Source organism: Salvelinus namaycush, chromosome 28, assembly GCF_016432855.1.
Source record: "Salvelinus namaycush isolate Seneca chromosome 28, SaNama_1.0, whole genome shotgun sequence".
In the NCBI taxonomy this organism is placed as follows: domain Eukaryota; kingdom Metazoa; phylum Chordata; class Actinopteri; order Salmoniformes; family Salmonidae; genus Salvelinus; species Salvelinus namaycush.
In genome coordinates, this window is record NC_052334.1 from 26342318 (window position 1) to 26368218 (window position 25901).

Below are 25901 nucleotides of genomic sequence, written 5' to 3' on the forward strand. Positions count from 1 at the left end.
GCTGAACAGGAGAGGACGTCACCCCCCCATCCTAAGAGAGAGGGTATGAGTGTGTGTACCTCTGCAAGATGTCCCGTCCACCATCTCCAGGCCCGGGGGACAGGAGCAGCTGTATGAACCAGGGTTGTTGGTACACTGTCCTGCCAGACACAGACCGTGGTCCTCACACTCGTTGATGTCTGCCGGGGGACACAGACACACACAGTGCGTAATGTAGCGTGACACATTCCCACCACAGCTGGGAGGTCATTAGGTCTTAATCCAAGTGGGTCCTCAGTTTGTCCTCCAAATAAAGCGGGCAAAACTTCAAGGAAAGTGTCACAACCTACCACATGAATGTACATAATTCTCATCTTTTATATCAGGGAATTATGACGACTCAAATCGCATCTACTGCACAGGATGTTGGTGGCACCTTAATTGGGGAGGATGGGCTCGTGGTAATGACTGGAGCGGAATCAGTGGAATGGTATCAAATACATCATACACATAGTTTTCAGATGTTTGATGCCATTCCATTTGCTCCGTTCCAGCCTCCAGTGATCTGCAGGTACTTGTCTACCACGCAGAGCTGTGACTGACTACAAATAAATCATCAGCATAAGAGGAGAACTTCCAGCAGGAGTGAAGGGTCATTAGAGTTTAGTCCCAAGTAAAAAAGTAGTACCTTCACAGGTGAGCCCATTGGGCGCCAGCGTGAAGCCAAGGTCACAGGTCATACAGGAGTAGGAGCCCTCTGTGTTGCTGCAAACGCCCATGGGACAAACTCCTGGGGACAGGCACTCATTTATGTCTGTGAGAGAGAGAGAGAGAGAGAGAGAGAGAGAGAGAGAGAGAGAGAGAGAGAGAGAGAGAGAGAGAGAGAGAGAGAGAGAGAGAGAGAGAGAGAGAGAGAAGAGAGAGAGAGAGAGAGAGAGAGAGAGAGAGAGAGAGAGAGAGAGAGAGAGAGAGAGAGAGAGAGAGAGAGAGAGAGAGAGAGAGACAGAGACAGAGACAGAGACAGAGACAGAGACAGAGACAGAGACAGAGACAGAGACAGAGAGAGAGAGAGAGAGAGAGGAGAGAAAGAGAGGAAAGAGACAGAGAGGAAAGAGACAGAGAGAAGAGAGATGGAGACAGAGACAGAGACAGAGACAGAGACAGAGACAGAGACAGAGACAGAGAGAGAGAGAGAGAGAGAGAGAGAGAGAGAGAGAGAGAGAGAGAGAGAGAGAGAGAGAGAGAGAGAGAGGAGAGAAAGAGAGGAAAGAGACAGAGAGAAGAGAGATGGAGACAGAGAGAGAGGGGAGAGAGAGAGAGGAGAGAAAGAGAGAGAGAAAGAAAGAGGAGACAGAGAGAAGAGAGATGGAGACAGAGAGGAGAGAGAGAAAGAGAGAGAGAGAGAGAGAGAGAGAGACAGACAGAGACAGAGACAGAGACAGAGACAGAGAGAGAGAGAGAGAGAGAGACAGAGACAGAGACAGAGACAGAGACAGAGACAGAGACAGAGAGACAGAGAGAGAGAGAGAGAAAGAAAGAAAGAAAGAAAGAAAGAAAGAAAGAAAGAAAGAAAGAAAGAAAGAAAGAAAGAAAGAGCAAGAGGAGAGGAAGATGGAGACAGAGAGGGGGGACCAGGATGAATATGTATGAACTTTCCAATTTGTAAGTCGCTCTGGATAAGAGCGTCTGCTAAATGACTTAAATGTAAATGTAAAAGAGAGAGAGCATCATAACATGAGTGAGGTCAGATCTAGCCTAAGGAGCCAGTCTCTCAGTCTGCCTCTGGCCTGACAACATGACTAATGACTGAATGCAAGGAGCTGTTCTCTCAGTCTGCCTCTGGCCTGACAACATGGCTAATGACTGAATGCAAGGAGTCAGTCTCTCAGTCTGCCTCTGGCCTGACAACATGACTAATGACTGGATGCAAGGAGCTGTTCTCTCAGTCTGCCTCTGGCCTGACAACATGACTAATGACTGAATGCAAGGAGCCAGTCTCTCAGTCTGCCTCTGGCCTGAAAACATGACTAATGGCTGAACACAAGGAGTCAGTCTCTCAGTCTGCCTCTGGCCTGATAACATGACTAATGGCTGAACGCAAGGAGTCAGTCTCTCAGTCTGCCTCTGGCCTGATAACATGACTAATGACTGAATGCAAGGAGCCAGTCTCTCAGTCTGCCTCTGGCCTGACAACATGACTAATGACTGAATGCAAGGAGCTGTTCTCTCAGTCTGCCTCTGGCCTGACAACATGGCTAATGACTGAATGCAAGGAGTCAGTCTCTCAGTCTGCCTCTGGCCTGACAACATGACTAATGACTGGATGCAAGGAGCTGTTCTCTCAGTCTGCCTCTGGCCTGACAACATGACTAATGACTGAATGCAAGGAGCCAGTCTCTCAGTCTGCCTCTGGCCTGAAAACATGACTAATGGCTGAACGCAAGGAGTCAGTCTCTCAGTCTGCCTCTGGCCTGATAACATGACTAATGGCTGAACGCAAGGAGTCAGTCTCTCAGTCTGCCTCTGGCCTGATAACATGACTAATGGCTGAATGCAAGGAGTCAGTCTCTCAGTCTGCCTCTGGCCTGACAACATGACTAATGGCTGAATGCAAGGAGTCAGTCTCTCAGTCTGCCTCTGGCCTGATAACATGACTAATGGCTGAATGCAAGGAGTCAGTCTTTCAGTCTGGCTCTGGCCTGACAACATGACTAATGGCTGAATGCAAGGAGTCAGTCTCTCAGTCTGCCTCTGGCCTGATAACATGACTAATGGCTGAATGCAAGGAGTCAGTCTCTCAGTCTGCCTCTGGCCTGACAACATGACTAATGGCTGAACGCAAGGAGTCAGTTTCTCAGTCTGCCTCTGGCCTGAAAACACGACTAATGGCTGAATGCAAGGAGTCAGTCTCTCAGTCTGCCTCTGGCCTGATAACATGACTAATGGCTGAATGCAAGGAGTCAGTCTCTCAGTCTGCCTCTGGCCTGATAACATGACTAATGGCTGAATGCAAGGAGTCCGTCTCTCAGTCTGCCTCTGGTTTGATAACATGACTAATGGCTGAACGCAAGGAGTCAGTCTCTCAGTCTGCCTCTGGCCTGAAAACATGACTAATGGCTGAATGCAAGGAGTCCGTCTCTCAGTCTGCCTCTGGCCTGAAAACATGACTAATGGCTGAATGCAAGGAGCCAGTCTCTCAGTCTGCCTCTGGTTTGATAACATGACTAATGACTGAATGCAAGGAGTCAGTCTCTCAGTCTGCCTCTGGCCTGAAAACATGACTAATGGCTGAATGCAAGGAGTCTGTCTCTCAGTCTGCCTCTGGCCTGAAAACATGACTAATGGCTGAATGCAAGGAGTCCGTCTCTCAGTCTGCCTCTGGTTTGATAACATGACTAATGGCTGAATGCAAGGAGTCAGTCTCTCAGTCTGCCTCTGGCCTGAAAACATGACTAATGGCTGAATGCAAGGAGTCAGTCTCTCAGTCTGCCTCTGGCCTGAAAACATGACTAATGGCTGAATGCAAGGAGCCAGTCTCTCAGTCTGCCTCTGGCCTGATAACATGACTAATGGCTGAATGCAAGGAGTCCGTCTCTCAGTCTGCCTCTGGCCTGATAACATGACTAATGACTGAATGCAAGGAGTCAGTCTCTCAGTCTGCCTCTGGCCTGATAACATGACTAATGGCTGAACGCAAGGAGTCAGTCTCTCAGTCTGGCTCTGGCCTGAAAACATGACTAATGACTGAATGCAAGGAGTCAGTCTCTCAGTCTGCCTCTGGCCTGATAACATGACTAATGGCTGAACGCAAGGAGTCAGTCTCTCAGTCTGGCTCTGGCCTGAAAACATGACTAATGACTGAATGCAAGGAGCCAGTCTCTCAGTCTGCCTCTGGCCTGATAACATGACTAATGGCTGAATGCAAGGAGTCAGTCTCTCAGTCTGCCTCTGGTTTGATAACATGACTAATGGCTGAATGCAAGGAGTCAGTCTCTCAGTCTGCCTCTGGCCTGATAACATGACTAATGACTGAATGCAAGGAGTCAGTCTCTCAGTCTGCCTCTGGCCTGATAACATGACTAATGGCTGATCGCAAGGAGTCCGTCTCTCAGTCTGCCTCTGGCCTGATAACATGACTAATGGCTGAACGCAAGGAGTCCGTCTCTCAGTCTGCCTCTGGCCTGATAACATGACTAATGACTGAATGCAAGGAGTCAGTCTCTCAGTCTGCCTCTGGCCTGATAACATGACTAATGACTGAATGCAAGGAGTCAGTCTCTCAGTCTGCCTCTGGCCTGATAACATGACTAATGACTGAATGCAAGGAGTCAGTCTCTCAGTCTGCCTCTGGCCTGATAACATGACTAATGACTGAATGCAAGGAGTCAGTCTCTCAGTCTGCCTCTGGCCTGATAACATGACTAATGACTGAATGCAAGGAGTCCGTCTCTCAGTCTGCCTCTGGCCTGATAACATGACTAATGACTGAATGCAAGGAGTCAGTCTCTCAGTCTGCCTCTGGCCTGATAACATGACTAATGACTGAATGCAAGGAGTCAGTCTCTCAGTCTGCCTCTGGCCTGATAACATGACTAATGGCTGAACGCAAGGAGTCCGTCTCTCAGTCTGCCTCTGGCCTGATAACATGACTAATGACTGAATGCAAGGAGTCAGTCTCTCAGTTTGCCTCTGGCCTGATAACATGACTAATGACTGAATGCAAGGAGTCAGTCTCTCAGTCTGCCTCTGGCCTGATAACATGACTAATGGCTGAACGCAAGGAGTCAGTCTCTCAGTCTGCCTCTGGCCTGACAACATGACTAATGGCTGAACGCAAGGAGTCAGTCTGCACGTACAGTAAGCAAAGCCTCCTTTATTAGCTTGCACTGACAGTGCTTTATTAAAAAGGGTGGAGAGAAGTATGCAGGACAGGCATCTATTCCAAAACAGCAAGCTATTACAGGTGGTGTATAATTACTGTATCAACAAACACTCATGGCTCTCTGTTATGTGATCATTGGAAATTCCTTGCTCTGGTACAGATTGTATTTCTGATGGGGGAAATAGTGAAGGCCATTGTTAAGTGAATGGAATGGCTTTTGGTTTGCCTGTGGGTCAACAGAGGAGTTCCACAGTTTGTGCTGGCTGCGTAGGAGCTGGGGAGTGGTTGGTTTCATTTCAAATTAAGCCGTTAATCTTTCCCTGGCATGAAGACATCCATTAAAATCCAATCAAAGTCTGACTTGGACTTGTTTTCAGGATTTTCCCAGGGCAAAAACATTTCAAAAAGGAGATCTTCTTCCTAGTCTCGATCCACCCTTCCATTAAATGACATTAGAGTATGAACTGGATCTGTGCTGTTCATCTTGGGGAGAAGAATAGGAGGGCGGAGGTGAGTGTGTTCCAGAGGTTAGACAGTCTTACCCTGGCAGTGGGAGCCGTCCTCAGACAGGGTAAAGCCAGTCCCACAGCTGCTGCAGGAGAAGGATCCAGGACTGTTCCTACACAGCTGGCCTGGGCACACGTTAGCCACCAAGCACTCATCCACATCTGAACAACAGCACAGAGAAACAGAGAGAGAAGGCCAGTTAACTACATACCTGAACTGTAGCAGAGGATAGAATGCCTGGTGGAAAACATGACTACATGTCACATGTAATCATTTTGATCAGTTTCTAATTGATATGGCATAAAGTTCCACTGTCAACACATCTATCTCCCCAGCTGATCTATCAGTGGGACAGGCTGACTTCACTGTGTTTTATTTGAAGCCCATGTCTCTTTCTTTTGAACGCGGATCAGATGGATGGTGCCAGAGGGAGAGGGATGCAGGATCCAGTTATGATGTGATGTCTGGGAGGAGTATTTTGGGATCTTTAGCTAAGGAGACGGGCTTTGGGTCCAAGCCGTCACACCTGACATCATTTACAGACAACCTGAGCCTGCTGTTAACAAAAGGCGATGTGGGAGAGATGCCTGGCTGGACTCACGCAGAGCCCAATGGGGGCGTTACCTGGCACACTCTCTCACATCTGTCACAGGCAGGGCAGAGGGCAGAGGTCAGAGCCTAACATGCTCATTGAGCACTTGGTAACACACGGCCTGCTAACGCACACAAATGCACAAACTCAGGCACGCACGCACACACCAACTCACATGTACGCAGGAAATGCATCCAAGACTCACCATCACACTCCAGCCCATCCTCAGTCACTCTATAGCCTGACCCACAGGTGGTGCAGGTGAAGGAACCCTCAGTGTTGGTGCATGTTCCCCTGGGGCACGTAGTGGGCAGCTCACACTCATCAATATCTGTAAAACACCAATACGGTCTATTAAGTAAAACACCACTCCTTTGACGGACCATTAGATGTGGTTTCAGGGAGAATGGACCGACCTTCACACAGCTCTCCGTCTAGGGAGACGCTGTAGCCTGAGGGACAGGTGATGCAGGAGAAGGAGCCCTCAGAGTTCAGACAGATCCCGTTAGCACACACAGACCCAGACTGGCACTCATCAATATCTGGAGGAGACACCAGACCAGCACAGACATGAATTACTATTGGCAAACAAAGTATATACAAGTATTGCGTTACAGTTCTAAGACACACCTAGATCACAGTAACAGAGACAGTTATACAGTTGATGCACGCAAAGGGCATCCTTTACAGAAGGCGTGGGTTAATGTTCCAGCTGGGGAAGGCTTTGGCTGGACTCACCCTCACACCTCTGCCTGTCCTGGGACACCCTGTATCCGTCTTTACAGCGGGTGCAGGTGAAGGAGCCCTCTGTGTTGGCACACACCCCTCCCAGACACATGTCTGCCTTGGAGCACTCATCCACATCTGGAACAAAATGACAGATTGACATGAAGAATGAACAGTAGGATGCTACATGCTATATCTGTCTATGGTGGATGATGATCTTTCAGTGTGTTGCCTGAAATGCTTAAGGTTGTACGGGTTCCATACCTTCACATCTCTGTCCATCCGCTGATCGCTGGAATCCAGGTCGGCAGTTCTTGCATGAGTAGGAACCTTCGGAATTGGTGCAAATTCCCGCGGGGCACACAGGTGTAGCACATTCGTCAACATCTAATAAAAACAACGATGAGGCATTAAAAGAGCCATAGAGAGCTCAGAGCTCGAGGAGAACAGTGGCATGCCGTGAAGGGTCATATTCCACACATCTAATCTTTTACAGACCTTCACAGGCCCTGCCGTCAGGAGCGCTTTGGTAACCAGGGTTACAGCTGCACCTGTGGGAGCCATCCAGATTGACACACCTGCCATGGAGGCAGGCTCCAGGGAGCAGACACTCATCCACATCTGGAGAAAAGACAGTATGTTGGAGGACCTTGTTAAACCACCGCTCCTCCTCACTGTTAACAACATTTATTAAAACCCCCTGGACCTCAAAGACTTCTTCAGTAGCACCATTTCCGCTTCAGAGAAATGTTTATTTTAATACCGAAACTGGAGAATGTATGATGTGGGACTTATGTTTTCACAAACAAGTACCTTGGCAACTGCTGTTGTCCAGAGAGGCCTGGTATCCTTGGTAACAGCTGCAGCTGTAGGAGCCCTCGGAGTTGACACACCTACCATGGGCGCACACCGATTGGTCCAAACACTCGTTGACATCTGAGGGTCAAGACAGGTCGCCAACATTGAGGTCACCACGCACAAAGACACATGAGTTTCACTGTGACAGATTTCAGACAGTAAAACACCCAGAACCCACGACATGATTAGTTGGAATATACTGACTGTACCCTGTGAATGTTTGTTATTATCTATTGTCCTGCCTTCATCTTTTCCAATTCATGCTCTAAGTCAATACACATGACAATGTCAAAAGCAAGTTATTTTTTGTGGAAGAAATCATACAGAAACGTTGTTTTAGTTGACTCCAAAAGGCATAAAACAAAGACTATATTTCATGGCTCTCTAAGAATTTGCCAGGCAGCTCCTTCCTCTGTGCGTGTGATAGAGAGCATCTGTGTGTCTGTGAGTGTGTGAGTGGGCAGAGTACAACTCTCTCAACACAGTTGTGTGGACAGGTTCAGTGTGAGGTGAATGACACAGTAGAAACAGAGGGCTACTGCACTGAAAACATTACAGGCAGGGCTTTGTGTGTCTCGTCTCGCGATGCCTCTAGCCAGACGTCTGTCAGTACGGCCCAAAACTTTGTTTCTGCAATCTCCTGGCATCTCTCAGTCCTCTACGATAAGCCTGACATGGGGCTGGAGCTGTTCTCTCTATCGCACAACCAATTAGGCTTATCCACAACGCAGCCAATTGGGTTCCAACTACTGTGCTACAGGCAATTGACTGAGGCAAACACTGGAAACAAACATAAAGAACACACACACTGCTTGCATACATGGTCCCTGGTTTAGTTGAGTTCCTTCACCCATGTGGATATTAGCCTGTTAGTGGGGGTTTTGAACAAACTTTATTTAGCTCCTCTGTTCCACCTCATTTCCAGAGGAAGTGCAACTCAGCAGCTAGTCATACGCCACATCACAATATAGAACGCTATGAGTGCATGGATTGTATTTGTTTAAAGATCTACGAGCAGAAAATAATGGAGCCCATGTAGTGTTTTCTTTGAAGGGAAAGTAATAAAACTGGAGTAATCAAAGAGCCCGTAAGGTAAGGTCGAGCCTTCTTCCGTCATAGGAATCATTGGGAAGAAGTTATAGAACGGGCCAAAAATCCTGCCTGGATAAGTTCACCTTTCACAGGCCAGCTCAGTCAGGGAGGACTTGACCTTTACACAATAATCACCTCAGACGCTAAAATATACAATATTTTTCTGGAGGAGGCGAGAAGGAGAAGATGTCACAATACCAGCCAGGAGCGTCTTACGTAACAGGAACACCTCAAGGTTGGGGGGGGGGGGGGGGGGTTTGCTACACTGTGACGTTGGCTCGTTCAACATGCTACAGACCTTGTATAGTGTGTCATGCATTGTGTATTGAAGCCCTATAAACCCTCGTAGTGGTTTTATAGTGTAACAGAGGCAGTTATATGAGTGACTAACCACGGCCCTGTTTGTCTGACAGGGCCTTTTAACAGTTGGGTAATATTGGCCCCTTGACCCCTTCATACATCTCAGTCATCACTCCAGTCCTCTCCCCTTGACCCAGTAATAAAGACATAGCCCCGCTGGGCTCCACTGCAGAGGCCGGAGCCATCCAAAAATAATAGGCTGTTTGTTTAAGGCTGAGGCCAAGGGAAAATATTTTGACTCTCACAAATTGAAGTATTACAAACAATCTTTTACAGCAGCAGATGATATGAAAAGATCAGCAATACCAAGGGTGATATGTTTAACCCATTACAGTCTAAGCACTGTCTAAGCCAGAGGGGGGGTTCTACTAAGCTATATGGAATTGTTTTAAGAAGGTCATACCAAGGATCATTTAGCTATTTCATTTAGAATTTTAAGACCTCTTGAAGTATGTTTTTAATTTTTTTTATAAATATTTGATTAACATTTTTATTTGGCCTTACTGCTATTAGCCCATACAAATGCATTGAATAACAGATTCACTACACGGAACAACAGATAGTCTCCCCCAAAAAAGAAAAATAAGTTTGTTCTGAAGTGTCTGTCCTATATCTGGGAGATAAAAGAAAAATCAGGAAACATTTGTTTGTTTTTTTCACGTTTTTAACCCCATATTCTTGGCATTAAACAGTTTCCATATTTACAGTCCTTCCATAAATATTTTCAACTGGGACCGGGGGACCTTCAGACGAGTCTTGTTCAGCCTGTAGGCATCCTAGAGCAAAACATGTACGTGTTCGTGAGAGTCTCACCTTTCCACAGAGGGGTCATATTAGTGTGTAGCCCAAATCGTTCGGACGCTACAGACGATTTTGTGAGAAGACCGATTTGGTCTGACAAATACCTGTCACCTTTCACCGCAGATGGGGAAGTGCGACATCGGCATATTAAGACGCATCCAATGTAAAAAAAACAAACAGACATCTCGAGCTTAAACTGACAGATTTTTATGGAGATTTTTTAATTATGCTAATAAAATTTCAGCGGGGGCGTGGACATTGACTCTAGGGGGTTGAACAATATGGGTCTGGCCCTGGGGGCTAGGGATTGGCAGATATTACAAAAATAATAGAGCAACTGGAAGGTTAAAGAGTGAGGGAGAGAAGGACTTATGAGTCACTAAATCACTGCCCACGCTATGAGAGAGCCATCACTCAAGCCCCACCAAGGCCTCTCCTGCGAGTGCTGTGGTTGGGGTGCTGTGGTAGTGCCCTGCACATAAAACATCCAATAGTAACCCCTTTGAAAAGAGTATAACAGCATGAAATACATTTTCCACTATCCTTAATGACTCCAGCCCTTTGAGCAAAGCTATAAGTGAAAAATCTCAGACTTTTGGTTGCAAACTGTAGAGTATCAGGCCTGTCAACATGTCCTTAAGACCATTCACCGTTGCACTGATGACATCTTATTGGTCATTTCTGGTGTTGCCAACTGCAAGCTTTGCTTACGTAAAGTGTGCCAGGCAGGCTGGGGGAATATTATCAAATCATAAAGAAGTTTAAGAGGGAAACCCAGCTCATTTCCAGGCATGGCCCCTGGAGGCCCATCTTACCCAGACATCTCCCGCTGGCAGCCCTGAACCCGGGGCCACAGGCCTGGCACTGGAAGGAGCCTGGGGTGTTGACACACCTTCCACTGGGGCACGAGCTGGGGCCCTGGCACTCATCTACGTCTGGCAATGGAACAGGGGAGGGAGAGGAGAGAGGGGAGTTGAGGAAATACCATTAAGATAAGCCTGGATCTAGTCTCTGCATTTACACGGGCACTCGCACGCACGCACGCACACACGCACACACCAATAATCATGCCTATATCCTCCCTCTGGTATTGCCTCCTATTTAAAGTCTCCACTTTGTTTTTCCCCTGGCTCAGAGCTGAGGAAAATACAACAATGTCTGTTCTGTGGCTGGATTAGATATGAACCCAGTGCAGCCAATAAACACCCATGGCCAGCATTGTGATGTTCTGAAAGTACAGAGTATTAAGGTTGTCTGTCTCTGTGCTGGATTCACCTTCACACTGCCCTTTCCTGGACTTGGCGTAGCCACTCTTGCATTCACAGGTGTAAGATCCCTCCGTGTTGACACAGTCACCATCCTGGCACTTGTTGGCCATGTCACACTCATTTATATCTGCACAGAATCCCCAGAACAAGTCAGAGAGGGAAGTGACAAAGAGTGGCTATTGTTCTATGAATCTGGCTCATTAGAGAAACATTGCTAGTCTGAAATTGGCCTTAAATTGCCTTGAAATACATAAAAGACTGTTTGAAAATGATGACACATTACACTTATATAGCACGTTTAAAAAGCTCAAATATGTCTTCTTAGAGCATCATTAATATTTTAATTTGTCTATCAGTTCCCCTGGTCGCTCTGGGGAGGGCTTTAGCTAGTATTCTCGTGTGAGAGCACCAGCTAGTACAGTATTTATGTGAGCAGTGAGAACATCACTGGGTGAACATCCCTTCCTAAAACTACAGCACCCAGCATGCTTTTCCCCATCTCACCCTGGCAGAACTTCCTGTTCTGGGTGATGACCTGGCTGTAGCCGCTGTAGCATTGGCAGGTGTAGGAGCCAAAGGTGTTCACACATCGGCCCTTCCCTCCACAAGGGTCCCCCTCACACTCATTTACATCTGGACAGAGAGAGGGAAGGAGGGAGACAGAAAGAAACAAATAAAGAGAGAGATAGATAGATATAGAGAAAAAGAAAGAGGTGGGAGAAAGGCCAGAGTGTTCCATTTCAGTTCCATTTCACCACTGGAGACCTTGTCCTTTCCAACCCTTCACTCTGGAGCCCCTCCACAGTGCAGAGTGGAGTGCAAGCATTCCTCAGTGATGGGCCAGAGCAGGGTTTGGACGGCGACTGCAGAGTGAGGTAACGGATCACAGCTCCGTGGCAGCTCTCTGGATTGCTCCGACCTTGTTGTCAGGCGTCGCATAAAGGGTCAACATAAACACAGGGATCGCTTTCACTTGGCTCTTGAGTTCTCAAGGCCTCTGTGCTTGTATCGTATGTGGTGTGAACGGCGAGGCTCGTGTTGAGACAATGATATGGAGAGCTGACAGAACTCCCGGAGAAGCCCCTTTTGCCCACCCGGCTATTCCCGTCTTACCGATGCAGTTGGTCTGGAGTGCACTCAGCTTGTAGCCGGGGTCACAGTAGCAGGTGTAGCCTGTCTGCACTGGCACGCACAGCCCATGGCCACATATGGTTGGAGTGATGGAGCACTTGTCAATATCTGTGAGGGGATACTGATACTGACTTACCTGTGTGAACATTCAATACAATACAATACAATACAATACAATACAATACAATACAATACAATACCAACAGACATGCCGTGCTCGTCCTATCCTATTAAGTTGTCTTTTTCACACAACTCTTCTTAAACACTATCTACTCCAAAGAAAGTTTACTCGTCTACCACGTGTTATTCTCCATGGAAACGCGCAGGCTGTTTTATGGCAGGCTGCATGGATGGGACACGTTTTACTGCGGTGTAGTGTTCAAACATGTGGCAGGGGGCGCTCACTAAGGGTCAGGATGACAGGGAGGGGCCATGCACTGTTAAGCCTGTCATTGGACTTGTCAGTTGTTTGTTTCAGTCCAAAGCGGTTCTTGTAAACATGAGCTGAGGGTGGGCTGCTGGGTTTGACTCAGAGCTCTGACCCTCTCCATAGGATGACCGCGAGTCACAAATACACATTCTCTCTCTTCTTTTCATGCAGGCCTGGCGTCTGTCCAGTCCAGACAGTTTCCTCTTCCAAAAGGCACACTCTCTCTGGTTTCTCGCCCTCTCGCCCTCTGTGCTGCTCGGAAGCCTGAAGCCAAGTTGGCTTGGGGGAGAAGGTCCACTAAGAGGACAACACATCCTCTGCTTCCCCTTGCTAAACTACGGGTCAGCCCTAAGAAATGTCTATCAAACAGGCCTGTTGGACATTCATAAGTCACAAATGAACTGAGAAATCCCATTTGTATCTAGAAAGCATAAAGTTTAATTGCAATTCTACATTTAAATAGTTATTGGAGAGCATTATGAGTAGACTGTTCCAATTCATTGAATTACCAAAGCTTGTCACCCCATTAAATCAAACTAAATCTGCGTCTGCTAATGTAGTGTTCATCTAGCATCAGTGGATGTCGAGGCACAGTGGCCAGTGCAGTGGAGACCATGAAGTGTATTGTGACCATGCCTCTCACCTGTGACCTGAGTGGCCACATTGATGGAGGCTGTGTCCTTGCCCTCAGATTCAGGCCCCAGGTTGATGGGAGAGTCAGGAGTCACTTTCTCTACCACATCTACTGGAGACAGAGTTGGGGGACAAGAGAGAGGGAGAGAGACAGAGAGAGAAACAGAGAGAGAAAGAGAGAGCACGAAAGATAGAAAGAGACGAGGTGTCAACGTGTCAATGGGCCAATGGGGAGAGCAGACTGGATATCCAACAGCCTTGGCTGCTGCTACTTTCCCCTGACTGACATAGTATCTGCTTTTCCAACTGGCAATGGCATGACAATCACTCACAAGGTCCTCCTACGGTAGCATGGCAGTGATATAAAGATGAAATATGCCCTTTCTGCTTGCTAAAAACAGATAACAGACATCAATCAGCTGGACCCATAGATCGACTCAACCTACAGACTGTCAATGTTTTCATTGGCAGGGGAATCCCAGGGCAGGCTGCCTCTGCTGTGTGCTTTGTGTGAGCAATTTATAGAAAATGGATCAGGACTCCATGTGCCTGACTACTTGATGAATCTCTGTTTTCTCTGGCACTCTCATTGGTTTTATCAATGCACCATGAGGTGTAGGATCACTGTGTAAAAACACCACAGTAAATTACAGGCTGAAACTGTGATTATGAGTTATGAATATGAACAGACAGCATTGTGACGAGGTTCTTTGATGAATTGGGATTTAGATACATTACCTGGGTACTTCAATGGGGAGTCAGTCGTAACAGGACGCTGTGGAATAAGCAAGAATAGGTTAGAATTTGTTATAACAAAATGTGTTTCTCTCTTCTGACAGTTTTTACCATCAATGTATTTTTCATATCGATTGCAATTACTTAATACCATAGGAGTCTTAAAGCTAAGACGCTGTGATTTCTTCTAAAATAAACATTTCAAAAGCATGTTTTTTTTCTGAGAGAAGAGGAACTCACCGGGTTCAATATTTCCACATCTGTTAGGAGAGAGAAAAGCGGCCATGTTATCAGTAGAGAAAACTGACATTCGGTTAGCATTACCATGCATTGTCATTGAGATATCAATCCATGTTCTCATCGGGCGTTTTACTGTTTAGACGCCATCGTAAGGTCTTTGTTTCCAATAAAACTCATCTTACAGCACATTTATCCCTAAAGCCAGGGAGAAGACCTAGACTCTGATAATGTACTATACAGCCCATAGAAACATTTGAAACAGATATCTCAGATAATGAAGACACAATCCCTAAATATTTATGGTCTCCTTATATAAATAATTTTGCTCGGGCCATGCCGATAAATTATCCCATAACTGTAAATCAGAAGAATGTTTCACAGAAGATCCAGAGGTCGCAGATGTTTGACCTGTGTGGATTAAGTACTCTGCTCAAATGCTTATGGGAGGTGTATTCTGCCAGATAGGGGAAGCAAATACTGTTTGATATTTAGTAGATGAGGATAAACCTGTTATTTGTGGAGATAAAAACATCCTGTTGATGTTTTCGTCTGTGTAAATAGCTACTTTAACCTCGTCTACTAAAAGGTTTTCCATTGTGTAACCTCGTAACTTTAGACCCATTTTAATACAGTATGTTGTAGACATAATATTATCAATGGTCGACTGGCTACCTTATTTGGACACAAATACCACAATAAAATATGCATAACAATATAATTGTTCTCACCTTGAGGCTGGCTGGGGGTCTCCCCAGCTGGATGCTGGGTGTCTGGGTCTGGATGGAGAGGGTGTTGTGGTTGTTGGGGGGTGTGAGGGTACTGGGGGATCTGGGGCGTCTGGGGGAGCTCTTGGGGGTGCTGTGGATGGTGGGGTTTGTGGGATTGATGAGGGTACTGTGGGGTCTGGGGGTGGTGGGGTATCTCCTGTGGGTGTTGTGGTTGGTGGGGGTGTTGTGGATGCTGTGGTTGATGTGGTTGGCGGTGGTAGGGGTACTGTGGGATCTGTGGGGTCTGTGGGACGTGGGGCAGCTGCTGTGGGGGCTGAGCTGGCTGCTGGGGCAGTTGGGGGTGGCTAGGGTTTTGGGCCTCCCAGGAAACGCCAGTCCTCCTCAGCTCCTCTTCCTCCAGCTGTCTCAGGGAGATCTGCACGTCGGAGCGCGAGTATGTGTAGCCGTGGCCAGCGGGACAGATCTCCTTGAAATGGTCTGCAGGCGTACAGGGGCAAACAAAGAACCATAGAAAACATCATAAGGCCATATTCCCCCCTTGGGCTCCTGAGCTAACATGAAACGCTGCCAGACAGTAATTATTGGTCGTATTTCTGTCTGGTGTTCGCAGCAATACCAAAAGCCATCCATGTAATACCATTATGTAAAGCATGCCATACTGTAGTCTCTCCTCTGTGAAGGGGATTGGGTTTCAGCCATGGCCAGGGAGGGAGCTACCAGGGCAGTGACAGCCGTCAGAGAGGCTATCACAGAGGGGATTTGAATGTGTCAGATGGGTGTGAACGTTTAAATTAAATTGGGATCGTTAGCGTTTAGAAAGAATCTCTAATTGAAAAGCGATGTTTTTCCCCCAGTGCAGTTATCACTAACTAGACGATAGGCTATAAAGACCTGGGGAAATTTGTGTAATTGAAATAAAACCAAAAAGGAAGACGTGAACTTTAGGCTACTTTAGTAAATATGCGAGATACATATTACCAAGACACATGCGGTTCTTTCTGCCTGCCCACTCCTCTCTCCCTCACGGTGGCTCGCTTGCGCTTTCTCTTCGCTCATGATGCGAATGTGTTCAGTCTTCGGTCTGTTGCGTGTAGAATATCCATGCCTATTCATTGATGATAGGGCCCTGCTTTACTGAAGTTGCGAGACACATGCAAGCCAAGAAATTGCGAGATACAACATTCCGTTTGGAGTTGACTCTCCACCACTACGTCATAATCGTTAACAGTTGGGAAAATGGCAGAGAAAGGCAAGTGACAGCAGCAAAGTCCTGTATGACAATAATTTGAGAAGGTAAATGAGAAGGCAATAAAATGCAAACGTACAGTAATTGTAGTACAGGTGCAATACTTAACCATCTGAAAGGGACGCACCGTGAGATCCGGGGATGGATGGACGGAGTAGCTATGACTGCGGTAGATGGAACTGCATCAACCACTAGCGGTCATACACAGGACCATATTTTGCATTGTGAATTCACATGCAATTTATTTATTTTTTCTTAGCATTTAAACTAAGAAAAAAATATATGTTTAAAGATATATATTTGTATTTCATTTGTCACATCCCTAGTTTCAGACACAGGCTCAGGGCAGTGCCAGGGGGGCAGTGTCAGGGGGGGAAGTAGAGGATCATGTAGTACTAACTGACCTTTGAACTCTGGGCAGGAGAAGAGTGAGTAAGCGAGCCAGTGCCAGTGTGTGGAGGACTGACTGAAGAAATAAAAGGAGGGCGATTGCATCTCTTTGTGTTGGAGCCCAACACATTTCAACAGGGGTGAATCCATTACAGTTAAATAGTATTGTACCCTGCCTGACCTGGAGCACAGGCCTCTATGACAATTTTATAATGGACAAATAATCTCTGGAATATAGATACCAATACTGACAGCACTGTGGTTAGGTGCAACTGTAAATGCAAGAAGCATGGATACGATGAAGTCTCCTAACTGATCTGTCTAATGCGGATGGAGATGGGGATTTGTGGCTAATTCCACATCAGAGCTCTAAGTCTAACAGGAAGGCAAGTCAATGTGCTCCTATTATGACTAATAATGAGCCTGGATGCTCTGTGTTCAACATGGCTCTAACAGGAAATGTAAAACATGTAGCATATTTGAGGTTTAAAAAGGCTTCTGAAGTTTGTAATTTCCACTTTGAAATTTCAGACTTGATTTTCCCTTAAGAAAAATGTATCAACCCCTACAAAAATATCCATTCATTATAATCCACATAATAATTCACATCTCCTGTAGCTGCAGTATTATTTTCCTGCTGTAACAAACTGTTTCGAATGAAGATCCTTCATCTGTACAAAAGTCAGTGTCTGGCGATGACAGGGTAATCAGGCTGTATGTGGACTGCATCTACACATAGAGCAGAGCACTAGTCTGGCATAGCACCATGGAGGTCTGGCTCTCTGATATCTGATCTATGACAACCTCCATGAATCACTTGCCAAAACGGTCACTGCTCTAAATAATGGCCTTTTCTTTGACTTTGAAGATAAAATCGGCAAGAAAAAAGAGGATGACGACCACAGCCCATGTTTGATTTGGCTGGACTCGTTTCTCTTTCTTTGGGAGACATAGCTGGACTATTACTGGCGTTCCTCTCCAAGGGCCTGTGTGATAACACACCATTCACTCCCACTATTATAATATTATACAGTCTCAACATATAAAGGTTCTGTTGTTTTGATCTTATTCCACATCAAACACATTGGGTTATCTTTGAACTGCAATACATGACTGGCGGGCTATCGAGGCCAGTATAATATAGTGAGTGAAGCCTGAATGACTGTTGTGTTGAGTAGCATGTACTGTATGCTTTCATTAACATCACAATACGCAGCCTAAGATCCCACATTTCGTCCCGCTGTTAAAATCCAACCCAGCCAATGAATGTTCACCAAGTGTAATCAAACTAGAAATATTTAACCAGTTCATCGAGGTTGTAGTGTTGAGAGAGCGAGAGAGAGATTAAGTAAGAGAGAGAAATAGAGAGTGGGTGTGGGGTTAGTGTATGTGTGGGTACCTGTGTCTGGCAGAGGGCACCTCTCGCAGGCCGTGCCCCAGGCCTTGCCCACACGGCTGCAGCAGCAGATCTGTTTGGTAATGTGCTGAGCGAGAGGCAGAGAGCAGGTCCCCACTGACGCTGAGCGGTAACACATCCCCCTCTGGTCCGACACAGCCTTGTCCGCTGTCCGAAAAAACATATACAAGCCTCCATGAGACAGACCTCACAGACCAAGGAAACACCATAAGACAGACAGACCATCAGATGTAACATCAGGCAGTAGGAGTACTCACAGACACAGTGGCTCCTGGCAGGGTCCAGCATGTAGCCTGGTTTACAGGTGCATCTGTAGCTTCCTCTGGTATTCAGACACTCAGCGTTCTTACAGATCCCGTTCATCAAACACTCGTTGATGTCTGAGAAAAGAAAACACTCCACGGTAGTACAGTATCTGATTGTTGGGTTGTCATCATGAAACAGGAAAGGGCCTTCCCCAAACTGTTGCCACAAAGCTGGAATCACAGAATCATCTAGAATGTCATTGTATGCTGTAGTGTAAAGATGTCTCTTCACTGCAACTAAGGGGCCTAGCCCGAACCATGAAAAACAGCCCCAGACCATTATTTCTTCTCCACCAAACTTTACAATTGGCACTATGCATCTGGGTAAGTAGCGTTCTCCTGGCATCCGTCAAACCCAGATGGTGAAGCGTGATTCATCATTCCAGAGAACGCGTTTCCACTGCTCCAGAATCCAATGGTGGTGAGCTTTACACCCCTACAGCAGAGGCTGGCATTGTGCATGGTGATCCTAGGCTGGTTGGCCATGGAAACCCATTTCATGAAGCTCCCGACGATCAGTAATTGTGCTGATGTTGCTTCCAGAGGCAGTTTGGAACTCGGTAGTGAGTGTTGCAACCGAGGACAGACGCTACTTGCTTCAGCACTCGACGGTCCCATTCTGTGAGTTTGTGTGGCCTACCACTTCGCCGCTGAGACGTTGTTGCTTCTAGACGTTTCCACTTCACAATAACAGCACTTAAGAGTTGACCGGGTCAGCTCTAGCAGGGCAGAAATTTGACAAACTGACTTGTTGGAAAGGTGACATCCTATGACGGTGCCACGTTGAAAGTCACTGAGCTCTTCAGTAGGGCCATTCTACCGCCAATGTTTGTCTATGGAGATTGCATGGCGGTGTGCTCGACTTTATGCTGTACAACTGTCAGCCATGGGTGTGGCTGAAATGGCCAAATCCACTCATTTGAAGGGGTGTCCACATACTTATAGATGCCCTAGATGACTTATGATAGATGCCCTAGATTACATATGATAGATGCCAAAGATGACATATGATAGATGCTATAGATAACATATGATAGATGCCATAGATGACATATGATAGATGACATAGATGACATATGATAGATAACATAGATGACATATGATAGATTTCATAGATGATATATGATAGATGACATATGATAGATGCCATAGATGACATATGATAGATGACATATGATAGATGCTATAGATGACATATGATAGATGCCATAGATGAAATATGATAGATGCTATGAATGACATATGATAGATGCCTTAGATAACATATAATAGATGCCATAGATGACATATGATAGATGCTATGAATGACATATGATAGATGCCATAGATGACATATGATAGATGCTATAGATGACATATGATAGATGCCATAGATGACATATGATAGATGCCATAGATGACATATGATAGATGCTATAGATGACATATGATAGATGCCATAGATGACATATGACAGATAAGATATGATAGATGCTATAGATGCCATAGATGACATATGATAGATGCCATATGATAGATGCTATAGATGACATATGATAGATAACATATGATAGATGCCCTAGATGACATATGATAGATAACTTATGATAGATGCCCTAGATGACATATGACAGATAAGATATGATAGATGCTATAGATGACATATGATAGATGCCAAAGATGACATATGATAGATGACATATGATAGATGCCATAGATGACATATGATAGATGGCTTTTTTAAACAATATAATACATCAGAGCAGAGTGGAGTGACATCACTAGATAGTGTATGAAATGCACGTGAACTGTGTACACACACACACACACACACTCTATTGTATTTGTTCTTGGTATCTTGTCAAATCTTTTTTTATAAAACAGAGAGAGAGATAAAGAGATGGTTATTTTCCTGAAAGACCAGGTTAGTTGGAAACGGAGCAGAGATGGTTATTTTCCTGAAAGACCAGGGTAGTTGGAAACGGAGCAGAGATGGTTATTTTCCTGAAAGACCAGGGTAGTTGGAAACGGAGCAGAGATGGTTATTTTCCTGAAAGACCAGGGTAGTTGGAAACGGAGCAGAGATGGTTATTTTCCTGAAAGACCAGGGTTGTTGGAAACGGAGCAGAGATGGTTATTTTCCTGAAAGACCAGGGTAGTTGGAAACGGAGCAGAGATGGGTATTTTCCTGAAAGACCAGGGTAGTTGGAAACGGAGCAGAGATGGTTATTTTCCTGAAAGACCAGGGTAGTTGGAAACAGAGCAGATGTAACGTTCGTCTTGTGGTGAATGAACGGACCAAGGCGCAGCGGGTGATGAATACATACTGATTTATTAAATGAAAGACGAAACACTAATGAACACTAGAACAAACTACAAAACAATAAACGAAGGCAACAGACCTGAAACAAACAAACTTACATATAGACGAAGAACGCACGAACAGGAACAGACTACCTAAAACGAACGAACAAACGAAACAGTCCCATGTGGTATACACAGACACAGGAACAATCACCCACAAACAAACAGTGAGAACAACCTACCTTAATATGGTTCTCAATCAGAGGAAACGTCAAACACCTGCCTCTAATTGAGAACCATACCAGGCAACACATTAACCCAACATAGAAAACACATAACATAGACTACCCACCCCAACTCACGCCCTGACCAACTAAACACATACAAAACAACAGAAAACAGGTCAGGAACGTGACAGAACCCCCCCCCCTCAAGGTGCGAACTCCGGGCGCACCCCTAAAACTCAAGGGGAGGGTCTGGGTGGGCATCTGTCCGCGTTGGCGGCTCCGGCGGTGGACGAGGACACCACTCCACCACTGTCTTTGTCCCCCTCCTTAGCGTCCCTTGAGTGGCGACCCTCGCCCCCGACCATGGTCCAGGAACCTTCACCAACGCCCCTCCTAAATAGAGGAGACAACTCAGGACAGAGAGGTAGCTCAGGACACAGAGGTAGCTCAGGACACAGAGGTAGCTCAGGACACAGAGGTAACTCAGGACACAGAGGTAGCTCAGGACACAGAGGTAGCTCAGGACAGAGAGGTAGCTCAGGACAGAGAGGTAGCTCAGGACAGAGAGATCGCTCCGGACAAAGAGATAGCTTAGGACAGAGGGACAACTCTGGACTACTGGCAGCTCCGGACTGAGTGGCAGCTCCGGACTGAGTGGCAGCTCCGGACTGTAGGGCAGCTCCAGACTGTAGGGCAGCTCCGGACTGTAGGGCAGCTCCGGACTGTAGGGCAGCTCCGGACTGTAGGGCAGCTCCGGACTGTAGGGCAGCTCCGGACTGAGTGGCAGCTCCGGACTGAGTGGCAGCTCCGGACTGAGTGGCAGCTCCGGACTGGGTGGCAGCTCCGGACTGAGTGGCAGCTCCGGACTGAGTGGCAGCTCCGGACTGGGTGGCAGCTCCGGACTGGGTGGCAGCTCCGGACTGGGTGGCAGCTCCGGACTGAGTGGCAGCTCATGACTGTGGGGCAGCTCATGACTGTGGGGCAGCTCATGACTGGAAGGCAGCTCATGACTGGAGGGCAGCTCATGACTGGAGGGCAGCTCATGACTGGAGGGCAGCTCATGACTGGAGGGCAGCTCATGACTGTGGGGCAGCTCATGACTGTGGGGCAGCTCATGACTGGAGGGCAGCTCATGACTGGAGGACAGCTCATGACTGGAGGGCAGCTCATGACTGGAGGGCAGCTCATGACTGGAGGGCAGCTCATGACTGGAGGGCAGCTCATGACTGGAGGGCAGCTCATGACTGTAGGGCAGCTCATGACTGTAGGGCAGCTCTGGCAGCTCCTGACTGGCTGGCGGCTCTGGCAGCTCCTGACTGGCTGGCGGCTCTGGCAGCTCCTGACTGGCTGGCGGCTCTGGCAGCTCCTGACTGGCTGGCGGCTCTGGCGGCTCCTGACTGGCTGGCGGCTCTGGCGGCTCCTGACTGGCTGGCGGCTCTGGCGGCTCCTGACTGGCTGGCGGCTCTGGCGGCTCCTGACTGACGGACGGCTCTAGCGGCTCCTGACTGACGGACGGCTCTAATGGCTCGGGACAGACGGGCGGCTCTAATGGCTCGTGGCAGATGGATGGCTCAGATGGCGCTGGGCAGATGGATGGCTCAGATGGCGCTGGGCAGACGGATGGCTCAGACGGCGCTGGGCAGACGGATGGCTCAGACGGCGCTGGGCAGACGGATGGCTCAGACGGCGCTGGGCAGACGGATGGCTCAGACGGCGCTGGGCAGACGGATGGCTCAGACGGCGCTGGGCAGACGGATGGCTCAGACGGCGCTGGGCAGACGGATGGCTCAGACGGCGTTGGGCAGACGAGCAGTGCAGGCGGCGTTGGGCAGACGAGCAGTGCAGGCGGCGTTGGGCAGACGGCCGACTCCGACCTGCTGAGGCGCACAGCAGGCCTGGTGCGTGGTGCCGGAACTGGTGGTACCGGACTGGAGACACGCACCTCAAGGCTAGTGCGGGGAGCAGGAACAGGGCACACTGGACTCTCGAGGCGCACTATAGGCCTGGTGCGTGGTACCGGCACTGGTGGTACCGGGCTGAGGGCACGCACCTCAGGGCGAGTGCGGGGAGAAGGAACAGTGCGTACAGGGCTCTGGAGACGCACAGGAGGCTTGATGCGTGGTGCCGGAACTGGAGGCACTGAGCTGGAGACACGCACCACAGGGAGAGTGCGTGGAGGAGGAACAGGGCTCTGGAGACGCACTGGAAGCCTGGTGCGTGGTGTAGGCACTGGTGGTACTGAGCTGGGGCGGGAAGGTGGCGCCGGATATACCGGACCGTGCAGGCGTACTGGCTCCCTTGAGCACTGAGCCTGCCCAACCTTACCTGGTTGAATGCTCCCCGTAGCCCGTCCAGTGCGGGGAGGTGGAATAACCCGCACTGGGCTGTGTTGGCGAACCGGGGACACCATGCGTAAGGCTGGTGCCATGTACACCGGCCCGAGGAGACGTACTGGAGGCCAGATATGTAGAGCCGGCTTCATGGCACTTGGCTCAATGCTCAATCTAGCCCGGCTAGTGCGGGGAGGTGGAATAACCCGCACCGGGCTATGAACACGTACAGGAGACACCATGCGCTCTACTGCGTAACACGGTGTCTGCCCGTACTCTCGCTCTCCACGGTAAGCCCGGGAAGTTGGCGCAGGTCTCCTACCTGACTTCGCCACACTCCCCTTTAGCCCCCCCCCCCCCCCCCCCCCCCCCAAGAAATTTTTGGGTGAGCCTCTCGGGCTTCCAGCCGCTCTGCCTTGCTAGCGCCTCATAATGCCGCCTCTCCGCTTTAGATGCCTCCAGCTCCGCTTTGGGGCGGCGACACTCCTCTGGCTCTGCCCAGGGTCCTTCTCCGTCCAGAATCTCCTCCCATGTCCATTCCTCCTTGACCCACTGCTGCTGTCGCTGCTGCCCGTTAACCCGCTGCTTGATCCGGGTTTGTTGGGTGATTCTGTAACGTTCGTCTTGTGGTGAATGAACGGACCAAGGCGCAGCGGGTGATGAATACATACTGATTTATTAAATGAAAGACGAAACACTAATGAACACTAGAACAAACTACAAAACAATAAACGAAGGCAACAGACCTGAAACAAACAAACTTACATATAGACGAAGAACGCACGAACAGGAACAGACTACCTAAAACGAACGAACAAACGAAACAGTCCCATGTGGTATACACAGACACAGGAACAATCACCCACAAACAAACAGTGAGAACAACCTACCTTAATATGGTTCTCAATCAGAGGAAACGTCAAACACCTGCCTCTAATTGAGAACCATACCAGGCAACACATTAACCCAACATAGAAAACACATAACATAGACTACCCACCCCAACTCACGCCCTGACCAACTAAACACATACAAAACAACAGAAAACAGGTCAGGAACGTGACAGCAGAGATGGTTATTTTCCTGAAAGACCAGGGTAGTTGGAAACGGAGCAGAGATGGTTATTTTCCTGAAAGACCAGGGTAGTTGGAAACGGAGCAGAGATGGTTATTTTCCTGAAAGACCAGGGTAGTTGGAAACGGAGCAGATGGTTATTTTCCTGAAAGACCAGGGTAGTTGGAAACGGAGCAGAGATGGTTATTTTCCTGAAAGACCAGGGTAGTTGGAAACGGAGCAGAGATGGTTATTTTCCTGAAAGACCAGGTTAGTTGGAAACGGAGCAGAGATGGTTATTTTCCTGAAAGACCAGGTTAGTTGGAAACGGAGCAGAGATGGTTATTTTCCTGAAAGACCAGGGTAGTTGGAAACGGAGCAGAGATGGTTATTTTCCTGAAAGACCAGGGTAGTTGGAAACGGAGCAGAGATGGTTATTTTCCTGAAAGACCAGGGTAGTTGGAAACGGAGCAGAGATGGTTATTTTCCTGAAAGACCAGGGTAGTTGGAAACAGAGCAGAGATGGTTATTTTCCTGAAAGACCAGGGTAGTTGGAAACGGAGCAGAGATGGTTATTTTCCTGAAAGACCAGGGTAGTTGGAAACAGAGCAGAGATGGTTATTTTCCTGAAAGACCAGGGTAGTTGGAAACAGAGCAGAGATGGTTATTTTCCTGAAAGACCAGGGTAGTTGGAAACAGAGCAGAGATGGTTATTTTCCTGAAAGACCAGGGTAGTTGGAAACAGAGCAGAGATGGTTATTTTCCTGAAAGACCAGGGTAGTTGGAAACGGAGCAGAGATGGTTATTTTCCTGAAAGACCAGGGTAGTTGGAAACGGAGCAGAGATGGTTATTTTCCTGAAAGACCAGGGTAGTTGGAAACAGAGCAGAGATGGTTATTTTCCTGAAAGACCAGGGTAGTTGGAAACAGAGCAGAGATGGTTATTTTCCTGAAAGACCAGGGTAGTTGGAAACAGAGCAGAGATGGTTATTTTCCTGAAAGACCAGGGTAGTTGGAAACAGAGCAGAGATGGTTATTTTCCTGAAAGACCAGGGTAGTTGGAAACGGAGCAGAGATGGTTATTTTCCTGAAAGACCAGGGTAGTTGGAAACAGAGCAGAGATGGTTATTTTCCTGAAAGACCAGGGTAGTTGGAAACAGAGCAGAGATGGTTATTTTCCTGAAAGACCAGGGTAGTTGGAAACGGAGCAGAGATGGTTATTTTCCTGAAAGACCAGGGTAGTTGCAAACAGAGCAGAGATGGTTATTTTCCTGAAAGACCAGGGTAGTTGGAAACGGAGCAGAGATGGTTATTTTCCTGAAAGACCAGGGTAGTTGGAAACAGAGGAGAGATGGTTATTTTCCTGAAAGACCAGGGTAGTTGGAAACGGAGCAGAGATGGTTATTTTCCTGAAAGACCAGGGTAGTTGGAAACAGAGCAGAGATGGTTATTTTCCTGAAAGACCAGGGTAGTTGGAAACAGAGCAGAGATGGTTATTTTCCTGAAAGACCAGGGTAGTTGGAAACGGAGCAGAGATGGTTATTTTCCTGAAAGACCAGGGTAGTTGGAAACGGAGCAGAGATGGGTATGTCTTAGATTAGCATCCCTGTTCCTACAGTTTATTTCCCACACTGTGACCAAGGTCAATGCATCCTATAAGCTCACGTTAGGAAATATACTAGAGGCAGA

The 25901-nt window shown here is 47.6% G+C and overlaps 1 protein-coding gene across 1 annotated transcript in view; it reads right to left on the reverse strand.

Annotated features, from left to right (window-relative positions):
* The window catches only part of LOC120023298 (latent-transforming growth factor beta-binding protein 2-like), a 76511-nt gene that overhangs the window by 21975 nt on the left and 28635 nt on the right, over positions 1-25901 (reverse strand). Inside the window, exons 6-20 of the mRNA XM_038967328.1 lie at positions 18273-18395; positions 17998-18162; positions 14963-15439; positions 13270-13371; positions 12179-12304; positions 11570-11698; positions 11073-11192; positions 10613-10732; positions 7185-7307; positions 6699-6824; positions 6377-6502; positions 6166-6291; positions 5404-5529; positions 668-769; positions 60-179 (exon numbers count right to left, since the gene is read on the reverse strand). Coding sequence (XP_038823256.1) covers positions 60-179; positions 668-769; positions 5404-5529; positions 6166-6291; positions 6377-6502; positions 6699-6824; positions 7185-7307; positions 10613-10732; positions 11073-11192; positions 11570-11698; positions 12179-12304; positions 13270-13371; positions 14963-15439; positions 17998-18162; positions 18273-18395 — 2211 coding nt within the window. The remainder of the gene's footprint in view (positions 1-59; positions 180-667; positions 770-5403; positions 5530-6165; positions 6292-6376; positions 6503-6698; positions 6825-7184; positions 7308-10612; positions 10733-11072; positions 11193-11569; positions 11699-12178; positions 12305-13269; positions 13372-14962; positions 15440-17997; positions 18163-18272; positions 18396-25901) is intronic.